General features: G+C 40.4%; 2 protein-coding genes across 4 annotated transcripts in view; both read right to left on the reverse strand.

Moving 5' to 3' along the window:
- LOC133648215 (Kv channel-interacting protein 1) overlaps positions 1–12249 on the reverse strand; it is a 152110-nt gene extending 139861 nt beyond the window's left edge. For all 3 annotated transcript variants that reach the window (XM_062044078.1, XM_062044075.1, XM_062044071.1), the window contains exon 1: positions 12082–12249. The gene's annotated coding sequence lies outside the window, so the exon portion shown is untranslated. The remainder of the gene's footprint in view (positions 1–12081) is intronic.
- A 2647-nt stretch (positions 12250–14896) lies between these two features.
- jakmip1 (janus kinase and microtubule interacting protein 1) overlaps positions 14897–20185 on the reverse strand; it is a 69058-nt gene continuing 63769 nt past the window's right edge. The window contains exons 14-17 of the mRNA XM_062044079.1: positions 17519–17649; positions 16934–16987; positions 16709–16817; positions 14897–16094 (exon numbers count right to left, since the gene is read on the reverse strand). Coding sequence (XP_061900063.1) covers positions 16087–16094; positions 16709–16817; positions 16934–16987; positions 17519–17649 — 302 coding nt within the window. The 3' untranslated portion in view covers positions 14897–16086. The remainder of the gene's footprint in view (positions 16095–16708; positions 16818–16933; positions 16988–17518; positions 17650–20185) is intronic.

Here is a 20185-nt window from a genome sequence, read left to right on the forward strand (position 1 = left end):
CTGCATCAAAATGCGACATCAGTGTGTAAAGGATATCACCACATGGGCTCAGGAACACTTCAGAAACCCACTGTCAGTAACTACAGTTGGTCGCTACATCTGTAAGTGCAAGTTAAAACTCTACTATGCAAAGCGAAAGCCATTTATCAACAACACCCAGAAACGCCGCCGGCTTCTCTGGGTCGGGCTCATCTAAGATGGACTGATACAAAGTGGAAAAGTGTTCTGTGGTGACCGTCTCCCCATCCTTGTTTGTATATATATATATATATATATATATATATATATATATATATATATATATATATATATATATATATATATATATATATATATATATATATATATATATATTAGGGATGTCCGATAATGGCTTTTTGCCGATATCCGATATTCCGATATTGTCCAACTATTTAATTACCGATACCGATATATACAGTCGTGGAATTAACACATTATTATGCCTAATTTGGACAACCAGGTATGGTAAAGATAAGGTACTTTTAAAAAAAAAAATAATAATAAAATAAAATAAATAAATTAAAAACATTTTCTTGAATAAAAAAGAAAGTAAAACAATATAAAAACAGTTACATAGAAACTAGTAATGAATGAAAATGAGTAAAATGAAGTGTTAAAGGTTAGTACTATTAGTGGAGCAGCAGCACGCACAATCATGTGTGCTTACGGACTGTATCCCTTGCAGACTGTATTGATATATATTGATATATAATGTAGGAAGCAGAATATTAATAACAGAAAGAAACAACCCTTTTGTGTGAATGAGGAGGGAGGTTTGTTGGGTTGGTGCATTAATTGTAAGTGTATCTTGTGTTTTTTTATGTTGATTTAATTTAAAAAAAATAAATAAATAAAAAAAAAATTATACCGATAATTTCCGATATTACATTTTAACGCATTTATCGGCCGATAATATCGGCAGGCCGATATTATCGGACATCCCTATATATATATATATATATATATATATATATATATATATATATATATATATATATATATATATATATATATATATATATATATATACACACACATACAGTACATATACAGCCCGGGCCCCGGTCAAATTGTTTTAACCCAATGCGGCCCCCGAGTCAAAAAGTTTGGGGACCCCTGGTTTACTGAGTGTTGTTTTATTTGTAAAAAGCACTTTACATTGAGTAAACAACCTCAAAGTGCTACAGTGTATTAAAAAATATATTTAAAAAAATAAAGAAAATATAAAAATAATAAAAAATAAATAAATAAATAAAATAAAATAAAAAGATAATAAAAAATATAAAAAAATAAAAACTAGAACAGCCAAATAGCTAAAACTAATATGCATATATCTTAAAAAAAGGCTTTTTTTTTTTTTTTTAAATAAGAAGGGTTTTTAAGCCTTTGTTAAAAGCATCCACAGTCTGTGGTGCCCTCAGGTGGTCAGGAAGAGCATTCCACAGACTGGGCGCGGCGGAGCAGAAAGCCCGGTCTCCCATTGTTCGTAACTTTGTCCTCGGAGGTTGGAGGAGGTTAGTCTGTCCGGAGCGGAGGTCTCGTGTGGAGGATTTGGGGGTGAGCAGTTCTTTGAGGTAGAGGGGGGGCATTGCAAGCATGTCCAAATTTGACCCTCCAGGAGGAGGACAAAAGTCTTGATATACGTAGATTATATATTATCACACTAACTTTAGTATGCTTAAAGTCCATCGCTTTAGTTATTAGCTATTGTGCTCAAGTTAGACTTTTCTAATCTATGCAAGGACAAAACTTCTTGTCTGAGGGGTGGCCTCAGCTACACATGTTATCTTTGTTTTAGCCCGCTAACAGCCAAGGACTTCATGGACCTCAACGAAGATAAGATGACAACACGCAGACGAAGCAGAGACTTCAAAGACCTCAACGAAGATAAGATGACAACACGCAGACGAAGCAGAGACTTCATGGACCTCAACGAAGATAAGATGACAGCACGCAGACAAAGCAGAGACTTCAATGACCTCAACGAAGATAAGATGACAGCACGCAGACGAAGCAGAGACTTCAATGACCTCAACGAAGATAAGATGCCAACACGCAGACGAAGCGGGGACAAGGCAAAATCACAAGGCCCCCAGCACATTCCGTCACGTACTGTGCGTCCTGGACCTGCTTTGCATAAAATATGTGACCACTCCTTTTAGAGGCGGCCTTAGTGTTGTTGACTGTGGAACTCCTGAATAAATAGAGGGACGCAGGAGCTGGACCTTAGAGTGTAGGGTGAGACTGTGACTTAGTGTGCAGCTCCATGCGTTCTCCTCATGAGCTAAATTGAACTCTGTCTCTACATGATTCCTTGCTTCTGGTCTGATTAATAGATGTCATCAGTAGGGTTGGGTATCGAGTATCGATTGGAACCGGGACTAACTTTCCGATTCTCCCGGAATCGTTCAAAAGTTTAAATTTCGATTCCTAGTTTCGATACACAGTCCGCCGACCGGAAAAAAAGAATAAGTCCGCCGACCGGAAGAAGAAGCCGCTGAACACCAACGAAGAAGCGCCCACCGCCGGAAGTGTTAGCATAGCCGAGCCTATGTAGCCGAGCGAGTCAGTCAAGCATGGATAGCGGGCGTCGGCGGTTGAAGTGTGGCTTTATTTTACTAAAAAAAATGAAATATCGGCGAAATGTAACACGTGCGACAGGACTGTTTCGTGCTTAGGAGGGTGCACGTCGAACATGATGAAGCACCTCCGAGTACAAATAAATGCGTGTCCCGTCTTCGACGCGATGCGCCGACCGTCCCCCTGTGCCTCTTCCTCTGGCTTCGACGCCCAGCCTGGCACCTCGGTGACGGCATTGCAGTCCGAATCCGGTAAGTAAAACAATATATATGCAATAAATAATGTGTTTTGCGCCAACGTCGAGGCAGCTAACAAATTAGCCCGCGTATTTTTTCATAGACAATTTACAAGCTGCTAGCCAGGCTCCGCGATGTGCTCAGCGTACTCCGTTCACCATAGCGGCAATGGGGAAGATGTCGGTGCCACAGACGGAAGAGTGCCACAGAAAGGTCACTGCACACAGTCAAAAGACTGCATCCCTTTTCAGAGGTGGAATCTCCAACATTTAGGTTAGTTAAGCAATAACGTTAGCGCTAAGCTAATTGATACTGGGCTAAACAGTAACAGCAACATTACATGTTTGTTTATGTTTGCAGGGATATGGTGAAAATTCTCAACCCAAAATACATACCACCTTCCAGGGACTACCTGTCAAACACATTGATCCCGGCATGGTACAAGAAGAATCGGAATCGAGAATAGTCAGGAATCGGAATCGAAACAAAGAATCGGAATCGGAATCGTTCGGATTGAAACGATACCCAACCCTCGTCATCAGTGTTTGAACCTGACAATATTCTTAGTTGGAGAAACAAGTCAGAGCAGCAGAAAGGGAAATATAAAGAAAAATGGAGGAGCCGATTAAAACAGGCACCGCAGGGCCGAGAAGAGCGAGAAAACAATAAAAATGCAGATGAAAGTGCAGGAGGAACTAAATAAAGCCACAGCGTTGATGGAGGTGAAGAGTGGAAGCGGAACTCGATGTCCGATACGATCCGAGTGTTTGGCTGTGAAAGTGAGAGGTTGGCGGGGTCTTGGATCAATACTTGGATCGCTCACACTTCATGTTGACAAACATTAGACTAGAGGGAGGCAAGCACAACAACAACGTGGTGAGGGAGGGGAAACAGAAGAAATGGTTGAGAGGAGAAAATACATTGTTTGCAGAGGTGTGTGTGCGTGTGTGTGTGTGTGTGTGTGTGTGTGTGTGTGCGTGTGTGTGTGTGTGTGTGTGTGTGTGTGTTTAGAGCGGAGGGTGGCTGCAAAGATTAGCATAAACATGCGTCTCTATTAGCACCCCCAGTGTTTATGATTAATGAGATGATGGTGTCCTTGGCGTGTGGATTGAAGGATGTAATAGCAGCTAATTGCTCGGATCTGCCTAAAATTAGAAATGTATCAAGGTTTGTTTTCTGCCTGCGTGGTGGGAGAGCGAGGTTATGAGAGAAAAGAATCGAAGGACGAATGGGAAAAAAAAAAGAATATTTATTAGCTACTTGTGCAAAAAGAACTGCCTCATAAATTCTGCCTTAAAAAAATAAAAGAATGCTCAGTTTTGTCCGGCAGCTGTTAGTGTGTTCATCATTGTGGTTGTGCTTTGCACATCTGGACTGCAGCACATTGAGAGGCTGCGCATACAAAAGCCAAAAGCAGTGAAGTTGTCACGTTGTGTAAAAGGTAAATAAAAAGAGAATACAACAAATCCTTTTCAACTTATATTCAATTGAATAGACTGCAAAGACAAGATATTTCATGTTCACACTGAGAAACTTCTTTTTTTTTTTTGCAAATAATCATTAACTTAGAATTTCATGGCAGCAACACATTGCAAAACAGTTGTCACAGGGGCATTTTTACCACTGTGTTACATGGCCTTTCCTTTTAACAACACTCAGTAAAGGTTTGGGAAGTGAGGAGACACATTTTTGAAGTGGAATTCTTTCCCATTCTTGCTTGATGTACAGCTTAAGTTGTTCAACAGTCCGGGGGTCTCCCTTCTGCTATTTTAGGTGCCACACATTTTCAATGTCTGGACTACAGGCAGGCCAGTCTAGTACCCGCACTCTTTTACTATGAAGCCACGTTGATGTAACATGTGGCTTGGCATTGTCTTGCTGAAATAAGCAGGGGCGTCCATGGTAACGTTGCTTGGATGGCAACATATGTTGCTCCAAAAGCTGTATGTGTCATGTCTGTGATTATGTTTTGTTTTAGTCATGTTCGGATTTGGTTTTGGACTTTTTGTGCACTTTTATTTGTCACCATAGCAACCATTAGTTTCACCTGGTTGACATTGTCATGTCACGCACTTGTTCACGGTTAGAGTCACGCACCTGTTTTCACTGATCATGTCACTATATAAGCTTTTCTGTTTCTGTTGTTCGTCCTGGCGACATCACATTCACTCTTGCCACTCTGTTCACGCTCATGATCCATGCTGCTCTTTTTCATGTCCTGTTCTGGTTCCAAGTAAGTTTTCTTTATTCAAGCCTTAGTTTGCAAGTTTGTTTTATGTCCTAGTTCTGCCTTTGTGCTAGTGTTTTGTTTTCATAGTCGTTTGGTACCTCCACTGTGAGCGCCTTTTGTTTGTACTTTTTTTGAGTTAGAATAAAAAATGTATTTAAATTCACGTCTTGCACGCGCCAACTTTCCATTGCCTTCTGGGAGAACAAACCACGCCATAGACCCAGTCCTGACAGTATGTACCTTTCAGCATTAATGGTGCCTTCACAGATGTGTAAGTTACCCATGTCTTGGCCACTAATACACCCCCATACCATCACACATGCTGCCTTTTACACTTTGCGCCTAGAACAATCCGGATGATTCTTTTCCTCTTTGGTCCGGAGGACACGACGTCCACAGTTTCCGAAAACAATTTGAAATGTGGACTCGTCAGACCACAGAACACTTTTCCACTTTGTATCAGTCCATCTTAGATGAGCTCAGGCCCAGCGAAGCCGGCGGTGTTTCTGGGTGTTGTTGATAAATGGCTTTGGCTTTGCATAGTAGAGTTTTAACTTGCACTGACAGATGTAGCGACCAACTGTAGTTACTGACAGTGGGTTTCTGAAGTGTTCCTGAGCCCACGTGGTGATATCCTTTACACACGGATGTCGGTTTTTGATGCAGTACTGCTGGTTGCTGCTTATGTGCAGTGATTTCTCCAGATTCTCGGAACCTTTTGATGATATTACGTAGCGTAGATGGTGAAATCCCTAAATTCCTTGTTGAGAAATGTTGTTCTTCAACAATTTGCTCAGGCATTTGTTGACAAAGTGGTGACCCTCGCCCCGTCCTTGTTTGTGAACGACTGAGCATTTCATGGACGCTGCTTTTATACCCAATCATGGCACCCACCTGTTCCCAATTAGCCTGTTCACCTCTGGGATGTTCCAAATTAGTGTTTGATGAGCATTCCGCAACTTTCTCAGTCTTTTTTGCCACTTGTGCCAGCTTTTTTCAAACATATTGCAGGCATCGAATTCCAAATGAGCTAATATTTGCAAAAAATACCAAAGTTTCTCAGTGTGAACATGAAATATCTTGTCTTTGCAGTCTATTCAATTGAATATAAGTTGAAAAGGATTTGTTGTATTCTCTTTTTATTTAGCATTTACACAACGTGACAACTTCACTGCTTTTGTAGTTTGTACATTATATGTCCTAAGGACACGTAAATGGCTCTTAATCGGTACAAAGGCCCTTAAATTGCTTGATATAGACTACTTTTCACATTTTAAGTATATTCATATTTATATCATGGAGTTACCTCTGAACATTCAAGGCATTTAGACTGTGATCTGTTCCTGATTACGTTTCTGCCGAGTACGAGAGCCCAAAATAGTAAAGATGCAAGAAGGAAATAAGAAGCTTTCAGTGCATAAGGCAGAGCGGGAGAGGGGGATGCACAAGATCTTATATAGAGCAGTTGGGAGTTACTCAAAGGTTAAATAATGATAGATAATGTGGCGGTATAGGGGCAGAAGAGTAGGGGATGGGGGGAACACTGACAAAACTGCTTGTAATGCTGTCACAATGAAATCACAGAGGCGGCCATCTGTAAGCTCAGATAGTGATTTGGCCTCTAAATATAACGAGCTGCAAGATGGTCTGACACAGCCACCAACACAGCATGGAGATAGAGAGAATAGAAGCGGCGCCACTATGAACCATTCTTCATTCCATGACTTTATCGAGGGGTGCACACTAATGGGTGCATATATATGTATATATATACAGTATAACAGCAGTATTCCAGCAAAAGTGTTAGGTACAAACACGCTTAGCAGGAATATGCACACAAAAAATGTAAATACAGATTCGATTTTCATCCTCCAATCCTAATAGACGCACAAATCCATCACCCTACATCAGGAGAGTCAAACTGGTTTTCATTGAGGGCCACATGGCAGTTATGGTTGCCCTCAGAGGGCCGTTTTTTAACAATGGATTATATATGAATATATGTATAATACATAGGGGTGTAACGGTACACAACAATTTTGGTTCGGTACGTACCTCGGTTTAGAGGTCACGGTTCGGTTCATTTTCGGTACAGTAAGAAAACAACAAAATATACATTTTTTGGTTATTTATTTACCAAATTTGTAAACAATGGCTTTTTCCTTTTAACATTGGGAACACTATAATAATTCTGCCCACGTTAATCAACGTGGGCAGAATTCTGCCCACGTTAATCATCTTCTACATATAAAAAGTGCAACATTAAACAGTTTCAAGTCAACTCATCATGCTTCATTTATTACAGCATTTGGGAAGCCTGTAGTTGATTTTTATTATGTAAATGTTATATTTGTATCAACATGTGATAGCAGGGACCCTGCCATTCAAAACTAGGCTGCTGCATTACTAATGATTCATGTAACTATAGCTGAAAAAATAGTACAGTAGCAACAGGAGAGACTATTCATCCCTGAACACCATGGAGTTCATGTAGGCTTTATGATGCACTTACATTATTATATCAACTATCAGAGACAGAAACTCTTCATTTAACATAATGTCCTTTTTTTCTGCTTCAACACAGCTCAATCAACACAGAAAAATGTAAAGTGAAATAACAGACAGACAGGGCTTTGCTGTCCGTAACACACACACACACACACACACACACACACACACACACACACACACACACACACACACACACACACACACACACACACACACACACACACACACACACACACCGCAAAATGAGCTAACGTTACGCTAAAAGCTAATTAGCCTTCACCTCAAGCCAGGACTGAGCTGAGCTGCCTTTTATATTTCTAGAAGGTCAACGGGCTCATAGTGATGTTACTAGTAGTTGACTGGGAGGTGTTTATTATCATTTGGGGAGAGTCCGCAGCCTGATGATTACCTGCTAAACGCTAAGCACTGACTACATGCGCTCTGAATACGCACTGCTGATTGGCTGTTACCGCTCTGTTTGTAACCAATCAGATGGTTGTGTGGGTGGGACAATGCTGGGTGCTGTGTAGAGGACTGACACAGACAGAGGCAGAAGGAAGCGGAGGCGGCTACTTAATATGTTTGTGTGGAAACTCGTTCGGTACACCACCGAACCGAACCGAATCTCCCGTACCGAAACGGTTCAATACAAATACACGTACCGTTACACCCCTAATAATACATTAACAATATATATTTTACCTAAACTGCACAAACAAAATTACAATTTTACTTTAAAAACCGGCAGCTCAGTCAGACAAATTTTACAGTAAAAGCAGTGGGTTTTTTTTTACAGCATATAAAAAAATTTAATTAATGGAATGGAATGGAGAAACAATACCACTGTTTTTAGTGGTAAAATTCAAGCAACAAAGCTGCCAGTTTGTTTTTATTACAGTAAAATCTTGTCGTTTTAATGTTTTTGTTTGTTTGTATGTTTTAATGTCTTACTGTATATGGGGAAAAAAACAGTGCCAAAAGTTGATTTTACGGTAAAAAACTCAGTCGGCGGAATTTAACCGTAAAATATATTGTCAATTTTATAGTCTCCAATTTGATTGATAATTTGTTTTGAAATCATAAGTCAAGCAGATATTTAAGTGCAGTATTTATCTTTATTTTAACAAAAAATAATTTTGGAATACATATATTATTTTGATTTTGATAATACTGAATTTTAAAAGATATGCAAATGCATGCAGTACTTACCCCGCTAGGGATGATGTTTGAAATCGGTTCTCCCGGTTGTTCGATAAGAAAAGAACCAATTCCATGAACTCGAATCCCTTTTTGAGAACCGGTTCCCGTTATCGAGGCCACTATAGTAAAGAAAAATAGTTGGTTCTTTATTCGAATCCCTGGGAACGAATTCCTTCCCACGTACAGGAAATGCCCTGTGGGACCTGCAATGTTATGCCCATTTGATTGTAGACTCTTACTGACACCTTGTGGCCATATGAAAATACTACGCGTCATTAGTTTGGGCACTTCCGGGTTGAGACAATTGAGAAGTAGACAAGTTGTGTTAGCTCTTACAAGCCTTGGAAAAGATAAGTCTGTAAGTAAACTGTTTAACTTGTTTATGTAAGTCAATATTAAGGTGGAAAGTGGTTAAGTTTGATACTAAGATGTTTATTGAAAAACGATTTTTGTGCACTGTTTCAATGGATGTTTTGAGGACTTCAAATGGCTGCCAGTCGTGTATTTCCACCATCAAAATAGTTTCAACACTCAGCAGTATTTGTTTGATGATAGTACTGTATATTTGTGTGAAGCTAATATTTACATATTGTGTATTACATTTCAGTATGTTAATTGAATCACACAGCTTATACATTTGTCATTGTGTGTATTTCAATTTAAAAAAAAAAAATAACAGTCCAGTGCAAGACAAAAGTAAAGATAGGAAAAGACAAAGCAAGATCAACAACAATAAAGAGCCTAAATGGATGAATCTGCTTTGGATTGTTTGTTAGCTGTCTGCCAAACTGTATAAGCTCAACACGTATAGTGAGGGCAGAATTATTGCCAGGCTTCACTCTCATGTAAGGGGGGAAGAATTGTTGATTGATGACTGTGGTGTTCTTAGTGTCATAGTGTGTGTAGTTAGTATGTTCCAATAGCAGCAGAAGTGCACTTTTTGGAGAGCTGTATTATTTTCAGTTTTGTGCCCAAGGGACTGATTTTATTTAACACTGTATTATTATTTATACACCTATAGTGATCACAGAGACAGGTTGTTTTTGTGTTACTGTATATATTTGTTTTTCCTGAAAAATCCCACTTAATAAACTTTTGGTAACAACAGGCAATATTTATTTTTTTTAGGAGGGTAACAGTCAATATTTATTTATTTATTTTATTTGTTTTTTTTTCCTTATAAAATAAAAGTGAGCTTTTGTTAAACCAAATATTGTGTTTTTGTCCATATACAACAACCTATCTGGATTCCATAAGAGAATCGATAAGGAATCGGTTCGATAAGAGGATTCGATAATGGGCTCGAACTCTAACATTTCTTATCAAACATCATCCCTATAACCCACCTTCCGCCCGAATGCAGCTTGGATAGGCTCCAGCATCCCCCGCGACCCCGAAAGGGACAAGCGGTAGAAAATGCATGGATGGATGCAGTACATGATTTTTCATTTCAAAAGGGAAAGAACAAATATATTTAGTAAGAAAATATTAAGCATTTTATTAACGCATATTATTTCCAGGTTTTTGCGGGCCACATAAAATAAAGTGGCGGGCCAGATTTGGCCCCCGGGCCTTGAGTTTGACACCTGTGTCCTACATGAACCAGGAAGATGCTCACTAATGAAGAAATGGACAAACTAACACCAATTTGGCACATTTATAAACTGAGTAACATTCTAATTCAATATATAATCAAATCAGGCATGATAGAGTAAAAAGGCCCATAGCGTTGAAACATTGAAGCACTAAGACCCATCTGGCCAGACGCTACATTGAAGACCCACTAATAGAACTCAGGCCGTGCCCTGGAGGGTCAGCAGAGTGGACTCCAGTCCACCACCAGAGTGGACTCCAGCCCACCACCAGAGTGGACTCCAGTCCACCACCTGACTGGAAAGCTGCAGTCAGTGACAGTGCAGAGATGGCTAACATCCCCTCTCTCATCTGCTGATCCGTTTCCAGAACATCCCTTTCATGAAAACTGTGTATGTGCATCACTCACACACACACACACACACACACACACACACACACACACACACACACACACACACACACACACACACACACACACACACACACACACACACACACACACACACACACACACACACACACACACACACACACACACACACACACACACACAGTCAAATACAGACATGTGCACACAAGTGTTTGAGGAGCTCAACTGTCATCACCTCTGCAAGTGACAAGACACACACACACACACACACACACACACACACACACTAATTCTTGTAATTGTTACCTTCTTGAGACATGAGAAAAATGCCTACCTCAATTTTACTCAACGCAAGTCAAAATTTGGCAAGAAAAACAAAACATTTGCGCAATATTAAGCTAAAAGTTGGAATTTTACCCATAACAGTCGCAATTTTACAAGAAGGGCTTAACATTTTGGCAAGTTTATGAAAAGAGTCGTCATTTTACTCGACAAAAGTCACAATTTTATAAGAGAACTGTAAAATGTTGGACATATTATAATAATAATAACAAAAGTCACATTTTACTAAAAAAAAGTCACTATTTTACAAGACCAACAAAAAAAAATTGGCAATATTGTGATAAGTCAGAATTTTAGATGACAAATGTCACCATTTTGCATTAAAAAGTAATAATTTTACATAAAACAGTAATAATTTTACGAGAAAATATTGCAATATTACAGAAACAGAAAGAATATTAGAAATTGTTTCCAATTTTATAAGAAAAAAGTTGACACATTGTGAGAAAAAGACTGCTTTTAGTTATTTTTTAAATTTTTTGTTTGTAATTTGTTTATAATCTTCATTATTTACTTCAAGTTATTACAGTATATCTCTGTATACATATTTATTTTATTTTTGTTATTAATTGTGGCCAAAGGGGGCGCATTTCAATTCCTTACACACACTTGTTATTCCATATGTTGGCCAGAGGGGGCGCACTTTTAAAAGCGACACAGAGTCAATGGGAAAAATCCCTCCTTTTTGGGACCACCCTAATTTTGATAGATGTCACCACCAGGGGGTGCAAATGAGACATCCTCTATTAGAAGCAATGGTTTTTCTGTATTGGGACCATGATTTATGTCCTCACTTGTTCACACCTCCTCATATGGAAGCTACTTTTCCTTGCTGATGTCTCAAGAAGGGTACAAATACAAGAACACACACCCCCACAATCTCCACCTACTTTCCAATTCCCGTGTTGGCCCTCCTATAAGAAGTGTGCATTATAGACAGCAATAATTAACCAAGGAGGCATTAAGGAGTGTAAACAAACTAGTGAAGCACTCACAGACATGGCTGTTGTGGAGTGTGTGTTCATCTTGGAGGGGAGGCTCTCCGGTGACTCTAATGAGAGACCTGCGGGGGTCCAGCTGGCTTTCATAGGAGGTCCAGGAGTGAAGACGCTGCGGTTTTTAAAGGAGTAGCTGCAGTGCGGGATTAATAGACGACCATCCGCTCACCTCCCAGCACCACCCGCTAGGAGGAAAACGGGCAAAAGGTGAAAAAAATCAAAATGCACAGTGAAGTTAGCTAATTGGCCTCGCTCAACATATGTGAAGTTTAAAAGTTCAGGCAGAATTCAGCTGAAAACTTCACCTGCCAATCAAGAGTTGACTGAAAAGCATATGAGTGGGAATTATTCAATCCCAGACCAGCTACTCAAAAGTCAACTTTGTTAATCATTACACTATCAAATCAATCAATGTTGACTTACATAGCCCTAAATCACCAGTGTCTCAAAGGGCTGCACAAGCCACACCCACATCCTCGGCTCAGATCCCACATCAGGGCAAGGAAAAACTCAACCCAATGGGATGACAATGAGAAACCTTGGAGACGACCGCAGATGTGGGGACCCCCCCTCCCGCCCCTCCCCCTGGGCGACCAGGTGCAATGGACGTCGAGTGGATTTAACATAATAGTGAGAGTCCAGTCCATAGTGGATCTAACATAATAGTGTGAGAGTCCAGTCCATAGTGGATCTAACATAATAGTGTGAGAGTCCAGTCCATAGTGGATCTAACATAATAGTGTGAGAGTCCAGTCCATAGTGGATCTAACATAATAGTGTGAGAGTCCAGTCCATAGTGGATCTAACATAATAGTGTGAGAGTCCAGTCCATAGTGGATCTAACATAATAGTGTGAGTCCAGTCCATAGTGGATCTAACATAATAGTGTGTGAGTCCAGTCCATAGTGGATCTAACATAATAGTGTGAGAGTCCAGTCCATAGTGGATCTAACATAATAGTGTGAGAGTCCAGTCCATAGTGGATCTAACATAATAGTGTGAGAGTCCAGTCCATAGTGGATCTAACATAATATTGTGAGAGTCCAGTCCATAGTGGATCTAACATAATAGTGTGAGAGTCCAGTCCATAGTGGATCTAACATAATAGTGTGAGAGTCCAGTCCATAGTGGATCTAACATAATAGTGTGAGAGTCCAGTCCATAGTGGATCTAACATAATATTGTGAGAGTCCAGTCCATAGTGGATCTAACATAATAGTGTGAGAGTCCAGTCCATAGTGGATCTAACATAATAGTGTGAGAGTCCAGTCCATAGTGGATCTAACATAATATTGTGAGAGTCCAGTCCATAGTGGATCTAACATAATAGTGTGAGAGTCCAGTCCATAGTGGATCTAACATAATAGTGTGAGAGTCCAGTCCATAGTGGATCTAACATAATAGTGTGAGAGTCCAGTCCATAGTGGATCTAACATAATAGTGTGAGAGTCCAGTCCATAGTGGATCTAACATAATAGTGTGAGAGTCCAGTCCATAGTGGATCTAACATAATAGTGTGAGTTCAGTCCATAGTGGATCTAACATAATAGTGTGAGAGTCCAGTCCATAGTGGATCTAACATAATAGTGTGAGAGTCCAGTCCATAGTGGATCTAACATAATAGTGTGAGAGTCCAGTCCATAGTGGATCTAACATAATAGTGTGAGTTCAGTCCATATCAAAATTCTGTAGTCCCCTCCCCCTCTCCCTGACTGAGGTTGCCAGATACGCAGCCGAATCCAGCTGGATGGACTGGGCTACTCCAAGGAACTTCAAACTTCCACTGCCTCTTCCTAGGGGTTGAGGTGCTAAGACCATAATAGCTGAATAGACAAGCGTTTTGTCAATAACAAATCTCTAACCAACACATTTTACACAGAAATTAGGCTATTTTCGGGGCTGTAAATGTAATTTTGAAATGAGCATATCCCAGCTGAACTACTGTTACCAGTTATAGTGGTATTCCAAAAATGTATTGATGCCTTTTGACATATCAGGGCCATTTAATGACTTGACATGATATTATTACATATGGCTCCTTTAAGATGGGACTTAAATACTTCTACTGAGGTAACATCCCTAACTGTTACCGGGAGGGCCTTCCAGAGTACTTGAGACTGAATAGAAAATGCTCTAAAGCCTGCAGATGTTTTTGGGGGGGCTCTGGGAATCACTAATAAGCCGGAGTTCTTTGAACGCAGATCTCTGGCCGGGACATATGGTACAATACATGGTACAATACATTCAGCAAAATATCAACCGTATTCGTTTCTACACACACACACACACACACACACACACACACACACACACACACACACACACACACACACACACACACACACACACACACACACACACACACACACACACACACACACACACACCTAAACCTTGCAGCAGCCGGCCTCTGTAGCTCCATGCCCTCGCCTATGTTGCAAGTTTTGTTGATTCTATGTAACATGTTTATATGTGCTAAGGCTATAAGTTTTTTTTCTTTGGCCTCAGTCTGGACCCCCTACCTGGAGTCCAGCCTTTGACTGAATATTTTTTTACTCCCCCCTGCGTTTACCTGTTTCTCACCTTTTTTTTTGTAAGGGGCGCCGGAAGTTGGCAGACCCGTCAGCGATCCTATTTCTGTCTACCTGTAATGTTTGTCTGATTTTGAATGGGATTGTGCTGAAAATCTCAATTTCCCCTCAGGGATTAACAAAGTACTTCTGATTCTGTAAGGTAACGTTGTAGAAAGTATCTGGATCAGGCCCAAGCTCAGATGTTTCTTCCTAAGTTTTATGAAAATCAGCTCATAACTTTGTTTTATTTTGCCAACTGACAGACAGAAGAACCATTGGCGACGATCAATTACATAAAAAGAGGATCACATGGAAGTGATTTAGCATACTTGCAACATTAGGTGTGTCCTGTTCTATTAGATTTAGTTGGAGTGAGTTTTCATCTTCATCCACTGTGTGACATCAGAAGGAAAGAAGAACAGCATGAAAAGAAGACAAAGGTCACAGAGGTAGAAGACGTTTGTAGAAGTTTAGGTGAGCTAAGCACCTTTCCTGGCCGAACAAAGCCAATCCCAGCACTTTCTGCTGAGCGTCAGCAAAGAGCAAAACAAAAGTGTCCAGCACAGCAGGTGATTCATGGGTCGTTGCTCCTGCTTCTTTTGTTGTGCGAGATCAACATCCTTTCTCTATATCTGTGATGCCAAAAGCCCTCAGAGCAAAAAGGGCTGCCACCCAGTGTTCAAAGTGGAGAGTTGCAACGAGACACATTGCAATGCTATTTTGTATATATAAGCATTTATTCTCTGTACAGCTGCGAGGAGTAAACAATCGAACCAACTGTTAGAAAAATACTTTTAGTTTCTCTACACCCGTATACTGTAGAAGTGGCAAACACGTTATGGGATTTGTAATCAAATGAAAAAGGTAAGTGTGCAAACATGACATCTAACTCTTCTTTTATACAGGATTGTGTGCAAATGTATGGACTGAAATAGATTTTGTGTTCCATGTCTTCCAGGAAATAGTCTTTGGAGTTCATTTTAGTCTCTCATATTTGGCTTTCTGAGTAAAAAAAGTAGAATGTGTGCCAACATGATGGAGTATGTGTATTTGAAGATTTCACCAGCATCCGAAGTTCTTCAGTGAATTAGTAAGACACACGACATCGGTCTGTGTTGACCACAGTGTAAACATCACCCTGAAGTCTTAGTTCTTGGCTTCTTTGCAAGGGAGGGACAGCTTTTTTGGGAGGATTGAACTGACGGGATGTCAAAATGTTGAATCCAACACGTGGCGTCAAAATATGTTCGTGTAAAAGACAAATGTTCACCTGCTTTTACATCTCTGTGTTTAGTCCGTCTTTAGTTTGCTCGCTCTGAGGTCAGGCAAGCAGCCACAGCACATTTGCTCATTGGACGGCCAAGACCATGTGACAAGGACTGTTGAGGTGACCTGAGCTGGTCCGGTGTGAAGTTAGGACCACGGCCCTTCATAATCCTGCATGGGGCGACAAAGTCTTTATTACAGTTGTACCTTAACTTAAGAGTTTCCTACTTTAAACTAAGTGTTTTGAGATAAGAGCTGACAGCTAATTAAGTTACAAGCATTCAGTAGTTGGCATCGTAAAATCTGCCAAACTTACAAGTGTTTTCAGTTAGGAGCTCCGTTATAGAACCAATTAAGCTCCTAAGTTGAGATACTTCTGTAATTGATTTACTTTATTATTACCATGTTTTGAAAAATGCTGTAAAAACCACAGTAAATTTCACAATTTCACCATGAAATCTATTGCTTTTACATTGCACAATTTGATGGACAACTTGCTTTGAAATCATTATTAGTATTTATTTCTATTTAAAAAATGGTTTGAATGTTTGATAATATATTTTTGCATAGTTAGACATTATTTAAGTTAACATAATTTGCAATTACAAGGAGTATTTTTTATTTACATTTTCTCCCAAAATAGAAAGAAAGTAAGAAAAGTTACAGTACTTTATTGATACATATTATTTCCAGGCTTTCAAGGGCCAAATACAATGAAATGTCGGGCCACATCTGACACCTGTGACATAGGCAAAACAATGAGATTCAGAGGTGACCTGACCCACCTGGAGACGTGTAAAAGGCGTGGACACTGTTTGAAATCAGCCCATTAGAGCCAAGTGTTTGAACACCAATCTCCACTGGTTCCGTCAAATCCACATTTTCCAGTACACACTGTAAAAATAAGAAGGGGACACATGTTTGTTGCCGCGCAACATGACCTTGGTGTAAACTAAAAGTTCCAATATTCTGGTCTTAGATATGTCCTTCCAAACATCACTGATTGTTACCTTGGTGCACGCAGAACTCATGACAGACTTGTAGAAGTCCCCATCCACAAACACCTAAAATGTGATATCATTGAAACATACTCTCTAATTAATACCACATGTTAAACTAATAATGCATAGCAAGTGTCTGTCAACATAAGTCATTACATTTTTTATACGATGTATACACTACAGGCCAAACGTTTGGACACACCTTCTCCTTCACAATCCCAACCCCATTGATAGAGCAAGAAATCCCACTAATCAACCCTGATAAGGCACACCTGTGAAGTCAAAACCATTTCAGGTGAGTACCTATTGAAGCTCATCAAGAGAATGCCAAGAGTGTGCAAAGCAGTAATCAGAGCAAAGGGTGGCTATTTTGAAGAAACTAGAATATAAAACATGTTTTCAGTTATTTCATCTTTTTTTGTTAAGTACATAACTCCACATGTGTTTATTCATAGTTTTGATGCCTTCAGTGACAACCTACAATGTAAATAGTCATGAAAATAAAGAAAACACATTGAATGAGAAGGTGTGTCCAAAAGTTTGGCCTGTATTGTATACATATGCTTTTTAAGTAGATACATCAGAAGCGCGTACCCTGTATCCATACACGAATGTGCCGTGACTGCAGCCTAGCTCGTCCAGAGGAGGCCTTTCCCAGCCAATAAGGAGGCTGCTGTTACCCACCTGTTTGATGACCTCCACAGAGAGCACCCCCGCTGGAGCTTCTGCAGATGATCATACAAAACACGTCTTACACACGCTGCCTTTCTGACAACAATTCAGCAACTGCAGTCCCCTGAACTGTAAAATGCAATGTTGTGTCTAAGGCGGGTCAGCAACCCTCTCTAGCGCCGCCCTAGTGGCTCCCTGGACCTCTTTCAGAGATGTGTGGAAATAGAAAAAGATGAAGAAAAAAATAAAATGTTTGTTTTAATATATTTTCTGTAGGAGAACCAACATGACACAAACCTTCCTAATTGTTAGAAATCCCACTGTTTATGAGTATTTGCCAAGCAGTTTTGTCCTACTAATTTCAGCGATCCTTGAACTCATCGTAGTTTGTTTACATGTACAAGTTTATCCGATGCTGCTACAGAAAGACGTGTTTTATGCCACTCATTCTTTGTCTCATTTTGTCCACCAAATGTTTTATGCTGTGCGTGAATGCACAAAACTGGGCTTTGTCGATTTTATTGATTTGCTGGAGTGCTTATCAGGCATATTTGGTCAATCCATGACTGCAAGCTAAGTAATGCTAACATGCTATTTAGGCTAACTGCATGTACATATTGCATCATTATGCCTTCGTAGGTATATTTGAGCTCATTTAATTTCCTTTACTTATGTCCTCTTGTATTTAATTTATATTTGCATGTCTCATGACACTATCTGTATGTAATATTGGCTGCATTTCTCATAGCTGTTTGTGTGCCATGTTGTTCCAGACCACAGCAAACCATAGCCAGCTTGCAAAGATTGTAATAAATCCATTAGAAGAAGACAGCCTGCCGTTTCCTTAAACTTGGGACACACACATCTATACATATCCTTCATAGACCTGACCAAGGCTGTAGACCTGGTTAGCAGAGAAGGGCTCTTCAGCATCCTACCCGAGATTGGATGCCCTCCAAAGCTCCATAGTCTCATTAGATCTTTTCATGATGACATGAAGGCAACCATCCAGTATGAGGGTAGCATGTCCAACCCATTTGACATTAAGAGTGGAGTCAAGCAAGGTTGCGTCCTTGCTCCTACCCTTTTCGGCATCTTATTTGCCCTGCTCATCAAACATGCTTTTGGGACTGCAACAGAAGGGGTGTATCTACGTACCAGATCTGACGGCCAACTTTTCAACCTGGCCCGTCTTAAAGCAAGGACCAAAGTCCGTGAGACAATCATCCGGGACATGCTCTTTGCTGATGATGCCGCCGTCATTTCGCACACTGAACAAGAACTCTAGTGCCTTATGGACAGATTCTCCCAGGCCTGCAAAGACTTCAGGCTTACCATCAGCCTAAAAAAGACCAACGTGCTGAGTCAGGAAGTGGACATTCCACCAGCCATTACAATCGATGAGTACCAACTCGAAGTTGTACACCAATTCACATACCTGGGATCCACCATCAGTGACAATCTGTCCCTCGATGGTGAGATCAACAAACTTATCGGCAAAGCTGCCACAACCCTAGGGCGCCTCACGACCCGTATCTGGGAGAACCGGAAGCTGACAACTCCTACCAGGATGGCAGTGTACAACGCCTGCATTGTCAGCACTCTTCTCTACAGCAGCGAAACATGGACAACAAACTGAACACCTTCCACATGCGCTGCCTTCGCCGTAACCTCGGCATCCATTGGAGTGACAAGGTGACGAATGCCCAGGTCCACCAACGCGCTGGTCTTCCTACCATGTTCACGCTGCGTTGGCTCGGCCATGTGTGTCGTATGGAGGATGGACTTATCCCAAAGGACATTCTGTACGGCAAACTTGCCTCTGGCAAGAGATCTGTTGGCCGGCCAAAACCGCGCTTCAAAGATGTCTGCAATCGGGACATGAAAGCTCTGGACATAAACACTGAAAGTTGGGCAGATGCAGCGGCTGACCGCAGCAAATGGCGCAGTGTCCTTCACGAAGAGCTGAAGACTGGCGAGGAAAAGATCCATGCTACAGCCAATGAAAAGAGAACCAAGCGGAAGACGAGCACTCCTGCAGTTGCGCCTTCCAGCTACATCTGCAGTCATTGCGGCCGTGTTTGCCTCTCCCGCATACGACTCATCAGCCACAGCAGGCTGAGTTTAAACTTGACCTCTGGACTGGCGCAGTTTACGTAGTCGTTACGACTGACGGAGGCCTGATGATAGCTAATATAGACACTTACATCATGTGTTGCCTTCATTATAACACTCATATAACACTTTTAAAGTCATTTTGATAGTAGGCTAATATAGCTAATATAGACACTTACGTCATGTGTTGCCTTCATTATAACACTTATATAACACTTTTAAAGTCATTTTGATAGTAGGCTAATATAGCTAATATAGACACTTACATCATGTGTTGCCTTCATTATAACACTTATATAAGACTTTTAAAGTCATTTTGATAGTAGGCTAATATAGACACTTCCATCATGTGTTGCCTTCATTATAACACTTATATAACACTTTTAAAGTCATTTTGATAGTAGGCTAATATAGACACTTACATCATGCGTTGCCTTCATTATAACACTTATATAAGACTTTTAAAGTCATTTT

The sequence above is a fragment of the Entelurus aequoreus genome, linkage group LG04 (genome assembly GCF_033978785.1).
Source record: "Entelurus aequoreus isolate RoL-2023_Sb linkage group LG04, RoL_Eaeq_v1.1, whole genome shotgun sequence".
In the NCBI taxonomy this organism is placed as follows: domain Eukaryota; kingdom Metazoa; phylum Chordata; class Actinopteri; order Syngnathiformes; family Syngnathidae; genus Entelurus; species Entelurus aequoreus.